Raw genomic sequence first — 16051 nt, 5'->3', positions numbered from 1 at the left:
TGCCTAGAGGCAAGTCACAAAGCAGATATTTTAAAACTCTATATATAGGCCCTCATTATGAGTTTGGCGGGTGGTGGAGGCTGCCGGCAAAACTCATACCGCCGAGATACCACCTGTGCAGTCCAAACACCGCCAGCCCTTTTAGGAGCAGGGCCGATGGGCGGAAATAGCATTTTCGCCCGCCGGCCGCATAATGGAGAGGTGGCAATGTGGCGGTGCGGCGAGTGCATCACCGGTCGCACATTCCACTGCCTGTAATTCGGGCAGTGGAATGCCTGACAGGGCTGTGCATAGGGGCCCCTGCACTGCCCATGCCAAGTGTATGGGCAATGGAGGGACCCCCAGGGACCCCCTGATACCCCTATTCTGTCAGCATTTTTCTATGGCTGCGGCACCACCATGAAAAGGCTGGTGGTATGGGGACAAGCAGCGCTGCCCTGGCAGATTACAACCGCTGGGATCGCCAGGCTGCCAGCAACCTGGTGGTGTCAGTGGTCTGAATGTGGCAGCTCCGCCATGGTCATAATGTAGCAGTCGGACTGCCACGATCGCGGTGGTCCGACCACCACCATGAGACTCGTAATGAGGGCCATAGTGTCTGTTTTCAAATTTTCATTTATTTAAAGCACTAAGGTTTGGCAGCTAACACTGCTGTTGTTTTTATGCCCAGAGAGTTTTTTTTATAGCTGAAACATTCAGTACATCATTTGACTTTTAAATGCCTCTTCCCAATAAAATGATCTAATAAATTAGTTACATGCTTAAAACCAGCTTATGCCTCTTTCAGCCTAATGACATTAGACTCAGTTGACTATTCTCCAAGGCTTTAGCTCCTCTGGCTCAGAGTATATGGTTAATTGATTTCACCTGTTGATTATACCATTCTAAAGTATGCTGGGTATTACCCAAACATGATACATTCTTCCTTTTCTAGGCACCAGACTTGAAACAAATTGAGGCTACTGCAAGGTTGTTCGCAGCACTTTACAAAAAGCCAAAAGAGAAAATAAATCGAATGAATGACAGTTCAATGCTTTGAATTCAAGATAGAAGACAAAATCAGTGTAAATGTACTTCTGGGGACTGCTAGTAAAGCCAAAGGACTTACTAACATAGCAGTCAGCATAGCAGCTGGCCCAACAAATGGTTAGATATAAAAGGGAAAACTTTCAGTTATGTTATTATGAGGACATATTGTCTTATCAAAAAGTACAAATACTCCCTTGGTTACAATCCTTTTCACTAAATAAGGCTACGTTGGCTATATATGTACCTGCAATGGCATGACATAACCATAAAACAATTATTTTTTCTTGCTGGAAGAAAATATGTTTTATCACTTGGGAGAGCTATTTTGGAGTTATGAAGCCTTTTGTCATGTACAATTATATCGACACATCTCTGTGGGATTGCTAAGCCTGGAGTGTAAATCCCACAATAATTTACTGTAAGGGGTTATTAGTTGACAGAGTTGAGAGCCCCACTTAAGTAATAATCGCAATCCTTGTCAGTGTCACTAAATACACCTGTGCTAAACCCTCTGGTAGCTTGGCACGGAAGCAGTCAGGCATAACTTGAAGGCAACGGGATAAGTATTTATGTAGCACTCAAACAGTAATACAGTGAGTACACAAACCAAGAAAAATCTCAAACTAATTTAGATCAATAAAGTACATTTTAACAAATTACATGGTACCAAATAAGAAAAATCCAATAAATAGAACTGGATTTCTTAATTTTTTAAGTTCTAGCTGAAAATAGCACTGAAAAGCACAAATCGCCACTTGTGGATATCTTGTCAAGCTGGACTGGGTCAAAGTCACTTGTTCAAGCTGACCTTGATGGAGTGCAGGTTGGATACAGGATCATCCCATCGTACAGTGTGCCTTCTCTGAGTCCAAGTTAATGTAAGGAGCCTCAGCAGGAGCTTTGCATCGGCGGGGGGGAGTGAGGAGATCATTGTCTGTGTGAGTAGCAGGTTGTTGCAGACAGAACTTTTCATTGGCAGGAAACGCAGGGATCGCTGCTGACACAAGAGCCCCAAAATTCTGGATTTTCACCTGGAGTTCAGTTTTGAGCCAGAAGGAGTACACTCTGATGCTAGATAAGAGCCCAGGACCCTGGGGGCTCCGCTTTAGGATCAGGCCAGCAGTAAGGCTCAGGCAGGTCCAGGTGTTGGTAGACAGCTGGACAGTAGCAGGGGATCCTCTCGAAGCTTATTGTGTCACTTTAACTCCAACAGGTCAGCAACTGTCCTGCAGAGGCAGTTCTGGGAGTGCTGGGTTCAAGGCAAGCAGGTCTAGTCTTTCTTCTTCAGACAGCAGGACAGTCCTTCTTCTGAATCTTCCACATGTCCAGGAGTGTTCTGATGAGAGGTTCTGAAGGTGCCACATTTATACCTAGTGCCAGCCTTTGTGTGAGAGGCTCTGTCTGGCCTACCACCACCGCCAAGACAAACCTCCACGCCGGACTCCTCGACAACGCCAAATGGATGACAGCAAGCCACCTCAAACTCAGCTCCAACAAAACAGAAATCATCATCTTCGGACCCTACAAGACAGTATGGGACGACTCCTGGTGGCCCGCTGCCCTAGGAACACCCCCAACACCCTCCACCCACGCACACAATCTCAGCATCATTTTAGACTCATCTCTCTCCATGGCCCAGCAAATCAACACCATGACTTCCTCCTGTTTCAACACCCTCTGCATGCTACGGAAGACCTTTAAATGGATCCCCATAGAAACCAGAAAAACCGTCACCCATGCACTCATCAACGGCAGATTAGACTACGGAAACACCCTCTACGCTGGTACCACAGCCAAGCTTCAGCAGAAACTCCAGCGAATTCAGAACGCAGCCGCACGTCTCATCCTGAACCTCCCACGCCAAGAACACATCTCCGCCCACCTCAGATCTCTTCATTGGCTGCCCATCAGCAAAAGGATCATTTTCAAAGTCCTCATCCACGCCCACAAATCCCTCCACAACACTGGGCCAGCCTACCTCAACGAACAACAAATGCAATGTGACCACAGCACACAGATATAGATAGTCCAATCACATAGCAAGGATATGTATCCCTGGTAGAATAGTTGAGGTTGGAGAGAAATTACGTGAAGATCCCAAATTCGTTAGAGAAAGTGTCTTTAATTGTAGGCACAGTTTGCCTCAGGATTGCGCATTCTTCAAAATACAGCCAACACGTGTTTCGTCACTCAGGTGACTTCATCAAGGCTAGGCCGTCCGGCCAGCTAAACAAACTTGGAAGATCTGCGGTAAGGCAGGTGGGTAGATATCTTGTAAAGTGGAATGTTAGTTTGAGGTAGTAACTTCAGAGCATCAGGTGCTAGGGGTCCCAGTAGTGACCAAGTGGAATGAGGGCAGGCCCTGATAAGCCTTAAGTCAAGAAACCTGAAAGAAGGGCTGGAGCAGTTATGCAGTCAGTAAACAGCGTGTATTCGAGTATTCCACGCACCCACTCGTCTCCTCCGCTCTGCTGACCTCGCCACAGTCCCCCACATCCAACGCACCACCTCCGGAGGCAGATCCTTCTCCTACCTCGCCTCCAAGACCTGCAACTCCCTCCCCACCAACCTACCCAAGACCCAGGACCTCCTGACATTCAGAAAACACGTCAAGACATGGCTTTTTGAGCAGTAATCGGCATCCCCCCTCCTCAGTCCCCCCACAGCGCCTTGAGACCCTACCGGGTGAGTAGCACGCGTAATACATTTTTTGATTGATTGATTGATTGATACTGCCAAACTGGTTCTAATCACTTCATCCTCTTCCCCTGCATTTGGCGCCAGACTGTGTAGGCTGGCAAAGGTAAGTGCAGGCCTGATATCAGGTTCCTTTGTGCTGCAGGCATGGTACATTGAAGTGTAATTAGGGAAGGGCACCACTTCTTCCAAGCTACCAAGTCAGGAAGAATATCTCCCTCTACACCCAGGCCCCTTTTGCCTCGTATCTGGAAGGAAATACACAACACACCACAGTAAAGGCATTCACACGCATGCCACTCAAGACAATGACAGAAAGGAAAATCAGACTTTACAATTCACATGAGTGGAAAAAGCATTTTTCTATCTGATTACTAACTGAAGTTACCACTCATAAGGTAACCCAGTGTTAGTCTACGGAAGAGATGGCATTGCTGCAGTGAAAAACATCTTTAGGAGCTTCTCACTATCAGGACACGCATAACTTAAATCTGCATGTCCTGCTTATTCCCATGCACCCTGACCTATGGGCTTTTAATGCCAAATTTAGGGGTAACTTAGAAACATTAACAAGGAAGGATAAGGCCTTAGAAGATCTATATTGCCAGGTCGAAAGGTCATTTTAAATGGCAGGCCTTGGACATTTTTTTGCAGTACAACTTTAGTGGTAGCATAATGAGTGCTGCAGTGCACTTTTAGTTTACTGATCCTGGTAGTACCATGTATAAGGGACTTATAACTAAATTTAATGTTACAACTAGGTGTATACCAATGTTACCATGTTTACGAGAGAAAGCACAGCACATTAGCACTGCTTAGCAAGGGTAAAGTGAACCAGCAAAACTGGGGAGTGAAGGCAAAAAAGTCTGACGGAAACCTACGCCAAGGATATCAGGTTAGATCAAACATTTACCTAGAACATTTAAAGATTGCAATATATGGTGTTGGAATTATTTTACCATTGGCAATGTCTTTATCCTACTGTATACAAGGTGTTTTCTTTAGATGCTCCTATAAAACAATCTTTTTTCATCAAATCTTAAAGAAGAAGCTCGGTCAAGTTGCACCCCTGTAGGTAGACATGGTATTTATCAGACTATGAATTCATCCATTAGAAAGAGATTTAGTCTGAGGCCTGAACCAGTCACTCTTGGGGGGATTGCCACCTTGAAGTGGTTGAAGGTCTTCTATGTCTCAGTGAACCGGAGAGCTATGCTGATGAGAGCTTAGTCTCCTGCCATGGTTGTCCAAGCAGTACAGGTTAAAGGGTAGAGAGTTAGAACAAGAAGAAGCACAATCAACTGATTATCCGGGTGAGGGGTTCGGCACAAGGCTAACAACCTTCTCCCAAAAAAAACACTTGCTAAAGAAACAGCAGCAAGGACCACCTAATCTAGCCATAAGGGTCTTCTGTGCATGAGACAAGCATGATTGACAGTAGTCAAAGGTGCAAGGAAAAAAACTGACAGGATGATGGAAGTTCTGAATGCAAGACCAGAATCAGATTCTGGAATGTACAGACTATGTATTACACAGGAAATCTGTCTCAAGTAACATCTGAGATGAGGCAAAGAGAGGTAGGCCTAAGAACACCAGAGAAAAACTGTGGAAATAGAAATGAAAACCCTGAACTACAGCCGGCACATCATACGGAAACTTGCCCAGACAGGCAGAAATTGAAATCCTTTGCTGTTGCCCTATATGCCAGTCGACACAATGGACAGTAAAGAAGTAAGCTGAACCAGCAAATCTTGTTACTTGGTTGCCAGGGTATTCGGACGTTGTCCCATAGGGAACAGTTTTTTATTACCTCATGGGGACTTGATGCTCCTGGAAACTGAGGCTTGGGGATAGACAGATGATTCAGATAAGGCCGCTGAGCTGTTTATGATGTTTCAGTTAATATGAGTATTGGAATCCTGACTGTTAGAAATTGGGTCTTTGGTTAGCAGTCAGGTTACCCCCTGTCCACGCAAGGACCCTCACTCTAGTCAGGGTAAGTCACACACAATCCAAATTATCCTGTGCCCGCCCTGTGGTAGCTTGGCACTGAGCAGTCAGGCTTAATTTAGAAGGCAATGTGTAAAGTATTTGTGCAATAAATCATACAATACCACCATATAGCACCACAAACATACACCAGACAGTGTTTAGAAAAATATATAATATTTATCTGATAATATGTAGGTCAAAGCGATCAAAGATGAATAAGTAAATGTAGAGATATCACTGAAAAGTGATACAAAGTATCTTAAGTCTTTTTAAAGCAAACAAAGTCTCTTTCAAGCACAAAGTATCTGGTCTGCGTGAAAAATCTCCAGAAAGAATCGAAGAGGAGGAGATGCGTGGAAACAAAGGGTTGTGCATCGATTTCTCGTGCCGCACACAGCATTGCGTTGTTTAGTTTTCACGCAGGGACACCTGTACGTTTATTTCTGGCACACGGTCGTGGATCCTCTTTGGGTTGCGGGGTTTTCAGATGCCCCGGGGACGATGCATGGATTTCCTGCACCGGCAGGATGAAGTCACAGGAGCTGCTTCGATCCGGTGGGCGTTGCGTTTAATTTTCTACTGCACGGCAGGCGCTGCGTCGATTCCTCTCTGGAAGTCGGACTGTGTCGTTCCGTGTTGGCTGTGCGTTGATCCAGTGGGTCTTGCGTTGAATTTCCGTTCACTACGCTGGAGCTGTGTTGATCTTCTCATTGCGAAGTTGGGCTGTGTCGTTCCGCTTTGGTGTGCAGTGAAATTTTCACCGCAGTGCAGGCTGTGCGTCGTTTCTGGCAGGCTGTGTCCATCGAATTTTGCTGCACAAGGAGTCCTTCTTGAAGAGATAAAGTCTTTTTGGTCCTGAGACTTCAGGGAACAGGAGGCAAGCTCTATCCAAGCCCTTGGAGAGCACTTCTTCACCTCAGCCAGAGGGCAGCAAGGCAGCAGGGCAACAGTAAGGCAGCAGTCCTTCGCAGAAAGCAGTCAGGTGAGTCCTTTGGGCAGCCAGGCAGTTCTTCTTGACAGAATGCAGGTTCTAGTTACAAGTTTCATCTCCAGGAAGTGTCTGAGTTAGAAGGGGCAGAGGCCCTGTTTATATACCCAAATGTGCCTTTGAAGTGGGGGAGACTTCAAAGAGTGGCTTAGAAGTGCACCAGGTCCCCTTTCAGTTCAATCCTGTCTGCCAGGGTCCCAGTAGGGGGTGTGGCAGTCCTTTGTGTGAGAGCAGGCCCTCCACCCTCCCAACCCAGGAAGACCCATTCAAAATGCAGATGTATGCGAGAGAGGCTGAGTATCCTGTGTTTAGGGTGTGTCTGAGTGAAGGAGCTGTCAACTAAACCCAGCCAGATGTGGATTGTAAGGCACAAAAAGTGCAGAGAAATGCTCACTTTCTAAACGTGGCATTTCTAAAATAGTAATATTAAATCCAACTTCACCAGTCAGCAGGATTTTGTATTACCATTCTGGCCATACTAAATATGACCTTCCTACTCCTTTTAGATCAGCAGCTACCACTTCAATAATGTATGGGGCAGCCCCAATGTTAGCCTATGAATGGAGCAGGCCTCCCAGCAGTGTAAAAATGAATTTAGGAGTTTTACACCACCAGGACATGTAGACTACACAGGTACATGTCCTGCCTTTTACCCACACAGCACCCTGCCCTAGGGGTTACCTAGGGCACACCTTAGGGGTGACTTATATGTAGAAAAAGGGGAGTTCTAGGCTTGGCAAGTACTTTTAAATGCCAAGTCGAATTGGCAGTGAAACTACACATGCAGGCCTTGCAATGGCAGGCCTGAGACAAGGTCAAGGGGCTACTGAAGTGGGTGGCAGAATCAGTGCTGTAGGCCCACTAGTAGCATTTAATCTACAGGCCCTGGGCACATACAGTGCACTTTACTAGGGATTTATAAGTAAATTAAATAGTCCAATTGGGTATGATCCAATGTTACTATGTTTAAAGGGAGAGAGCATATGCACTTTAGCACTGGTTAGCAATGGTAAAGTGTGCAAAGTCTTAAAACTAGCAAAAACAGTATCTAAAAAGTGGTGGGAGGCAGCCAAAAAGTTAGGGATGACCCCCCTAAGGTTGTCAGGTCGAACACTTACCAAAGGAAAAATTTGTGGTGTGTGGAGAACTGGTGCTACTGTGACTGGTGGACTGGTATTGAAACTGCATTACAGTTTTATTACAATTGGACAGTCACTTGAGATATGTTCTGGAAACTCTTGAGAAAAAAAGAAATCTTTAAATGCATGCAATAAAAACTCTAAAAATAGCACACATCAAGTTAAACCAGCCATATCTTTCCACTACCATTCTCTTGAGCTGAAGCTAGCTGGGAAATATTCTGGGTGCACTACAGCCCTCTAGTGTCCAGTTGTTAAAGACTAATTTTAGTACTGAAAGTTTGCATCCTTTTAACCTTCATGAGGTGTATAGTCCATGTTTTCCTTTGATAACTGTTTCTCAGGGGTGAAGTCACTTTGGACGAAGCATGGCTATGACTTGACTTGGACTGAGCAGAGTTTTTAGCAACATTGGCCGGATTACATCTTATAAGTGCATTTACCAGGTTTTCTCTTCTGTTCTAGGAAAAAGCATACTTATGCACCAGTTGTGCAGAACGTTCTGTTGGGAGCCTGACCTGTGAAATCATATGATGCCATCCATGAAATGCTTGGGCTGGGGCTTAGCAAATTTGGAAACAAGAGCAAGGATGTCAGCTTCCAATTTGGAAGCTCAGAGGGCTTGGGGCTAATACCTGAATCATTGACAGAGTCTTTCAAGGTGCTTTTGACCATGAAGAGTCCTTGACTCTAAGGCACTACCAGGAGCCTGCCACAGGCCTCAGAGAGATACGATGTTCCAGGTATCAGCAAGCCAGTTCTGTATCCCAGTGTAAGCTCTGGGCTGAGCTTTGGACTTGGTTGAAGACAGTACACATGTGAACCACAAGGATTCCACAGCAATACTGAGGGAAACAAATATCTCCTGATTTTGACAGAGGTGCACAAAGGTATCAAGTGAGAGAATAGATTGAGCATATTGAGTGCTTGAGAATAATCAGGAGTGTGCTTAGACCGGACTACCAGAGAGTTAGGAAAAGTCCAGTTCCCTGTGAGAAAGGACAAACAAAAAAGAAAGTGTGATTCAGTCAGTAAAAAATGATTCACTGAAGTTCAGGTGTTGTTGAAAGGCTATTGTCCACACGTTTCACTTAAACTTAGTACTTTTTATCTTCTGAATCATTATTTAGTACATTGTTCATGGACTGGAAGTTGTGCATGCCACCTAAGTAATGAGGAGACTTAGCTATGCCCACAGCAGATTGATTTCTGATAAGATAAAGACACATACTGGCATATGATGTGCAGACTTGAACTAAGCTTATGGAACTTAAAATATCAAAACAGGTTCAGGGTTTGTTGAAGTCAGAGACAGGAAATAATGCTTATGAAATGCATACTGTTTCCAGATTGGTTTACTACTGGATTTGTGCTGGTAGCATGATTTGACTGTCAATTAGCACCACATGAAGTTAACATATTGCTGGTATTCTTAAAAGTATACTACTACCTATATATTCATCTGTAAGGCTGATCAGCACTAGCCTTGTTGCACCATAAGGTCTGTTGTAGGAATAAGAACATGAAAGGTTATTCAAGAAGTAAGAAATATAAGCCTGTTCAGATGAAAAACATTAGCGAAGAAAGCCCCGAAAACAGATATTCCACCATGTGACTATTATGATTTAAGGACAACTAAAATTATCAGATGCGAACTGCATTCTATTCATGAACTGTCAAGAGGTATTTTGCATAAGAAATACCTTTGCCCTTCAATAGTTTTGAGTGATTTCACTTATAGTTTGCCATGTCTGCTATTTTTATGGAGCTTAATTTCCTGAGGGGTATATACCTTAGTTATCAATTTCTTCAAAGAGAGAGGGTTTTAGGTTGATATCCCAGGGATAATATGTATATGGTGGTAGCCTCTCAAGGTTCAAATAGTGCTATCTGCGGTATGTGTAGATCTCAAATTCAACTAGCAATAAATCAAGTAAGGTAAGTGGTGCTGGAAAGTGCAAGGAAAAGTGAATGCAAAAGCTTTGTAAAAGAACAGACCTCTCTAACCAGGAGCCTTGGGAAAGCCCCAGATTGCAAGCAACTTCATGGGGTGGAACACCTGTGGGTAGAGAAACATAACTTCACCACGCTTGCATTATTTCAATTGGTATGGTCAGTCATATGTAACTTCTCATCCCTGTGAAGTCTATAATTGAGCAGAGGAGGTCACAGCAAGGACCTTGTAATTTGCAACTACTGTATAATTAATTAAATAAATACAGTCTGTTGTGCACGTGAAACAATTGGGATTTTCAAAAAGTGCTATGTTGCATTAACTGACATACTCAACCGGACGTATGACAACTTAATTGCTGGTAATTCAATTGTAATTTATATACTTTTATCATAAAGGCATTAATTTACTCAACAAAAAGGACCCTACTTAGAAAATATGCATATAGTGTACCAGCACACATCAAATTACAGCCACAAACTGGTAGAGTTGGGGGTGGCAGCCCTTATCCTCTGTTCTCCGCAAGCAAAAAAGTTGACTTCCTTTTCCACCAAGGTGTTTGATGAATTCAGCAAGCGTCTTCATGCAGTTTACAGGAAATACATAATAATTCGAACAGTTTTCTGTATCATTCCAGAAAACAAACTTTAGAGCCATACAGCCACTGACCCTCTAGTCATGGGCTTCAGGATGCTCAAGAACGGAAGTCACCTTGGTAATCTGGGCTTGTTCTGGACTTGTAGGAATCAAACAATCCAGGTCACGGGGCACAGGGGAAGGCAGCATTTTAGGCAAAATGTCTAGAATGTATCAGGTGACACCCCTCGACATTACTAGCAAGGCCAATCGGTTCTGGCTCTACCATGGCTGTCATACATTCGACACACTCGTTCACACATCTCCCTCTTCGCAGCACTAAATTGACTTCTTCAGGTTCAGGAAGCATCAGAAACTCTGACTGAACAGAACTCTCAGAGGGCCTGAGGGGAAAGTGCATGACACATTCTTCCAGTCCAGGATTTTGAGATTCATGCTAATTTAATGCTTAAAGGGGCACCACAAGTAAAACTACCTCTCTTATTTGGAACACAAAAGTACACATAGATAGGCAGGCAGTGACATCAGTATGGCAGTGCTGGCAATGAAGGGGCATATAGCGCAGAAGCACATTTAAAAGGCAAAAGGAGCTGCATGTTCCAGGAGGCAGCACTCGCTGTATTTGAGATCCATAACTTATCAAATGAACCAGGGAAGGAGATACTGCTACATTCAGCAAGTCGTAGTGCTTCTGGCTCATGCAGCATTGGGAAGAGATAAATATATCAGCACAAGGAATAATACCATCTTGCAGTCAGGGGCGTTGCTGGATCAGTAAGATTGTGGGGGTGAACTTCAGATTTCTAAACAATGACGTTGGTATATCTTGTGAAAATACACTATATGAGAGGTAGGGCATTCGGGGGTTTAAGGGGCAGTGTGCATTGTTGGGGAATTAAAACACAAAGAGGCAGATTTATCGAAAGTGGTGCTGCACCAAGCACCCCCCTACTGCCACCATGTGTGCGCCGTCTTTAAAATACGGCGCACCACGGCGCAAATAGGGACCAATAGTGTCATTTCTCATGATGCTATTGATGTGCTCTGCAGGAGTAGCGCCAAAATATTAGCGCTACTCCTGCAGAATCCATAGGGCCCATTCTAAAGAATGGAAGCCCGCTTTTAACACCTGCAGTTGAGCAGGTGTTAAAAGTGCAGTAAACAATGGGGCAAAAACATCTCATAGATTTCCTTACGCCATTTTTCTGGCTCCCCTAACAAGGAACACCCCCTTTGCATACATTATGCCAGGCGCAGGCATAATGTAGAGCCAAGGGTTACAGAGTGGTGCAATGCATGCATTGCGCCACCCTGTAAATATGGCGCTGGGACTTCGGCCTCGTTGGGCCACATTAACACCAAAAATAACGTTAATGTGGCACAAGGTTACACTAGGGTACTATAAATATGCCCCAATATTTTGTAAACTGGGCAACATTTGAAAGACCTTCAAAACGAAGATGAGATTGTGTGGGTTTTTCTCTGTATGTATGTGAAAACCCAGATGAAAATCAGACACAGGCATCACCAAACCCGACTGAAAGCACTTTTACCCTATTGTAACTATATATTACAATTTTTTTTTTTTAGGGAGATGTAAAAACCCAATTCCGTCTCCCCAAAAGCTACGCCCCTGCTTGTAGGGTATCACCTTTTCTTACAGCCATGTAATTACACTTTGATGCAATAGCCTTATTAGGTGAAGGGGGGAACCCTCCATGAGACAATAGGGAAGCAATACACGCACACTTTCTGTGGAAGAGCATCACTTCTGCCCAATCAGATGATGCATTCAGGGTAACCAACATGTGGGCGGAGCCAAAGCTCCCTCAATAAAGACTCTTTAAGCACTTTTTCTGGTACTCACCTACGGTCTATCAACAGCTTAGTCTAAAAAATAGACCTAAACTGGGTATAATAAATGTTCTGTAATCGTATGTAAAATTGTGGCCTAAGAGGAGTGGTGCTTCAATTCTATTAAAAAAAATGTTTTAATATATTCTTCATATTTTTACATTCTGTCCAAATAGTTTAAAGCCAACCAGCTAACGGATATGTATCCCTCGAAATATTTTTAAATTCTTACAAGTGCCTATTTTGCCTGCTCGTTTTTGCTTTCTGTCTGTAGCTTCGTGATAGGGGATGTCTACTTTAAGAATACCAGTGATGCGGATACTAAACCTGTCGCAGGATGGCCTCCTTGTTTGCCAGCTCGTTCTCCAGCTTGTCATTCATGTCGTGGATGGAGGTGGATTCCCTCTGTGCACTGAGGTAGCGTTTCTCAAGGGTTGTGATTCTTTCTTCCATGTCGTCCTTCTGTGCCATTGCCTGAAAGATACATTATTTATTTAAAATTTTGGAGAGGTGTGAAGAGCCAGATGACTCATGTGAACGACAGATGGGACTAGAAGAGGAGTAATCAAAATGCTGCTGCGGATTTCAGCAGGTGACATTTACATAGTTTTAAGTCATTAACTTTCCTGTATGCTTTGCACAAAAAGTTACGCCCTGGTGAGCTAAAATTCTGATCTATAAAACAGCGGTCACCGAAATTACACATTTTTAGACGATTCGCTGTTTTTCCTCAGATGCTGCGTGACTGCTTCCAGGCAGGGATGGCTACTCTCTAGCAGAAGGGACCTAGAGTTTACAACTCTCTTCCCCCAACAAGTAAGGAGACAGCTCAACAGCTAACGGTAAAAAAATATGCATTCAACATTATTTATCCTTGTGTTCGCCCTGTCTTTGAGCATCATTTAGCGAACATCCCTAGTTACACCCTTCCCTTAAAATTAGCCAGAGCAATGCTTCAAAATGTTACGGTAGTACTTCACAGTGCAATCATATTAATCTAAGTAGATTGTAAAATAGCGTTTCGTGCTACAATCCATATGTGCAATACCAGGGGTGACAGTAATAACATAGCAGCAATTCTGTCGGAGGACGTACAGCAAGATGGTATTTTCATTGATAGGGAATGAGGGCATGTTGTAGTGCTGTACAGAACCAGCTAGGCCGATTCTTTTGCCCCCACACAGTACAAATGGAATGCGGAGTGTGACAATAATAGGTTACAAAGAAAAGCATCGCATGTAGAGATATACAAGTTAGTAATGCTTACATATTCTAATCAGGAGGTGGTCAAATGTGTAATTTTGAAGGGGAGCTCGTTAATACAGAAACCAAACTAATAAAATAAAAATCCAAAGGAAAAAAAGAACTCCCCTGCACATTGGAATCAAGAGAAAGTATCTAACAAAATACATTAACATTGCAAAACAAATATTGAGGCTTGTAAAGATAAAGCACTGAGAAGTAAGAAATCGTAATCATAAATATCTTTAAATGTTCAATGATTTTGAAGGCAATTACAATACATACATGGCTCAACTTCACCCTGCGCTGACGTTCTTTTAATAACACAGATGGGAGTATTTTTAGGCACTGCCAGAAAATGCAATACAATAGTTACATTGGCTGTGTCTATTTCTCTGTTGACTTACGCACAGTATTTCTCTTTTTGAAAATATAGTATTGAGTATCATAAGTTTTAAATTGTAATTTGTTGAGTACATAGTGGTGTATATCCAGCTATCAATGTTTATCTTCGAATCATAAATAGTTCCTACAGTTTTCATTTTTTTCTCTAGTAGGTATATTTATACTCTCAGAATTCTGGCAGTTAGTCACAACTATTTTTTAGGTGATTTTGGGGGGATATTTTTGAGCTTACTATCAAGTTTTTTTTTCCAGCGTGAGTACTTTAACTCTGTCCACTTTTGTAGTTTACATCGTCATTTTTGAGCAGGTGACTAGTAGCACTTTGATGCCAATGATGTAGTTAGCAGACGATCAGGTAGTGGCTTGACAAGAATATTGAACAGAATAGGAAGATTTTGTGGGCCCCAGGTATGATATACTTTAGGGGTTCCTGTCTGAGCCACCTTTCTATTTTATTATCCATTTTCTGCTAATTCAAGTCTCATGATGCCAAACAATATTAGATATGTTAAAAGCTGGGATAGTGAAATAGAGTTGAGACAGAGAGGGCGAGGAAGTTCACTTTCCCAGGGGACCCTTGGAAGGTGGTGGCCCTGGTTAAATTTGCCCATGCCTTAAAATGTCTCTGGGCAGGCATGAACTCTGATTTTCAGTAGTTTTGAAGATAACATTGATTTACAGCACACACTCTCACAATTCTGTCACTTAAGAATAATCCAGACCATTAGAGAGATTTCTCCAACACTGAGCATCTTTAACTGATGTTGGGAGGTGTTGATTTCCTTGGCAGTTCGTAGAATTAGGGTTACCAGATGCATATTGTATACAGTACCTTACTGAAAGTAAAACAGTTTGCATCAGGGGTTTGTAAGAACAGTGGAGATGGATGGTGGGTCTTGAAGCCATTTAGAATGGCCAAATCTCCATGAAGCTCCTAAGACAGAAAAGGGCCCGACCCTCGATGTGTTACCCAAGTGCACACATTGTACCCCAATCCTAAATGGGTGGAAGGTAAATATTCAGGAGTCATTGTCTCCCAACTATGGACACTATGAGTGAAGTTTATTTACCAAACCTGTGAAGGATTAGAGTGTGGGGGTGCAGTCTCATCTGCTGCCTGTATCCTCCAACCAGGCTGGGCTGCGCACCACCTGTTATCCACCCCAGCTCAGAAAACTCACCATGGTGAGAGGAAGGATTGGTGCATGCATGCTGCATGACAAGACGGGTATGATGCAACTGTGCTGCGAGGGGGGAAGCACTGGATGCAGTGAAGGGTTGCCTCTCTTGAGTGCCCATGCATGAGTGTCACACATCGAAGATCAAGTCTGGGGCACCTTTAGGATCTTTTCTTGAACAGGGGGCCTTCCATTGGAATGGAAAGAAGACTATGATTTTCATCAGAATGGCAGCCATCTTGATTTGGGTAAGAACACCACTGATATGTATGTCTATGGAAAGATCTTGAGCTCTCACACTGAAACAGATGAAAGATTTTAACCTTCATCAGCACAGTGGCCATCTTGTACTGGATAAGTCCTTGTCTTGAAAAATCCCATAAGAAGGTTTGTGACAGCTTGTTGACACCATCATATTATTGTTGTATCAGTTGTGCAAACCAACCCCACCTTTAACTGTTATACTCCTCCTGCTTGTCAAGAGCTACATAAAATCTATGTTACCGCCCTCCATGGTTACCATGGTTCTCATTTTCGCAAGACATGCCCAATCTGAAACCCAATCAGGAAGCCAGTTATTGTTTTTAGAGGCAGCAGCAAAATGCCCACAGCCTTCCCACATGAGCTCAAAAATGGCTACAGCTCCTGGTGTTCTAGAAACTGCTCCATCAACACTGCTGAAAGAACTGGAAAAATCAAACTGTTCATCACCTCGGTGAACTAAGAGGTTGGGGCCATGACCGCTGAAACACAATCCTTCAAGGGGAAATTAACTGCCTTAAGAACCCGGCCCAAGGTCTTTTAGGGCAGAGTAACTGACCTGGAACAAGGAGATGACAGCATCCCAGGCTGGGGAAATGAAATATGGCAATTACACAGTAAAATCATTGACTTGGAAGACCATAGTCGCAGGGACAACATTTGCATATTAGTGTCCTTGAGAATAATGAAATGGACAATACACTCACTTCCATTT

At 43.4% G+C, this 16051-nt stretch overlaps 1 protein-coding gene across 6 annotated transcripts in view; it reads right to left on the bottom strand.

The window, feature by feature from the left end:
* The window catches only part of PPFIA2 (PTPRF interacting protein alpha 2), a 1804029-nt gene that overhangs the window by 582468 nt on the left and 1205510 nt on the right, over positions 1–16051 (bottom strand). For all 6 annotated transcript variants that reach the window (XM_069228760.1, XM_069228762.1, XM_069228763.1 and 3 more), the window contains one exon: positions 12578–12724. In XM_069228760.1, the coding sequence (XP_069084861.1) occupies positions 12578–12724 (147 nt within the window). The remainder of the gene's footprint in view (positions 1–12577; positions 12725–16051) is intronic.

This window comes from Pleurodeles waltl, chromosome 4_1 (genome assembly GCF_031143425.1).
Source record: "Pleurodeles waltl isolate 20211129_DDA chromosome 4_1, aPleWal1.hap1.20221129, whole genome shotgun sequence".
In the NCBI taxonomy this organism is placed as follows: domain Eukaryota; kingdom Metazoa; phylum Chordata; class Amphibia; order Caudata; family Salamandridae; genus Pleurodeles; species Pleurodeles waltl.
This window is presented reverse-complemented; position numbering and strand designations above follow the sequence as displayed.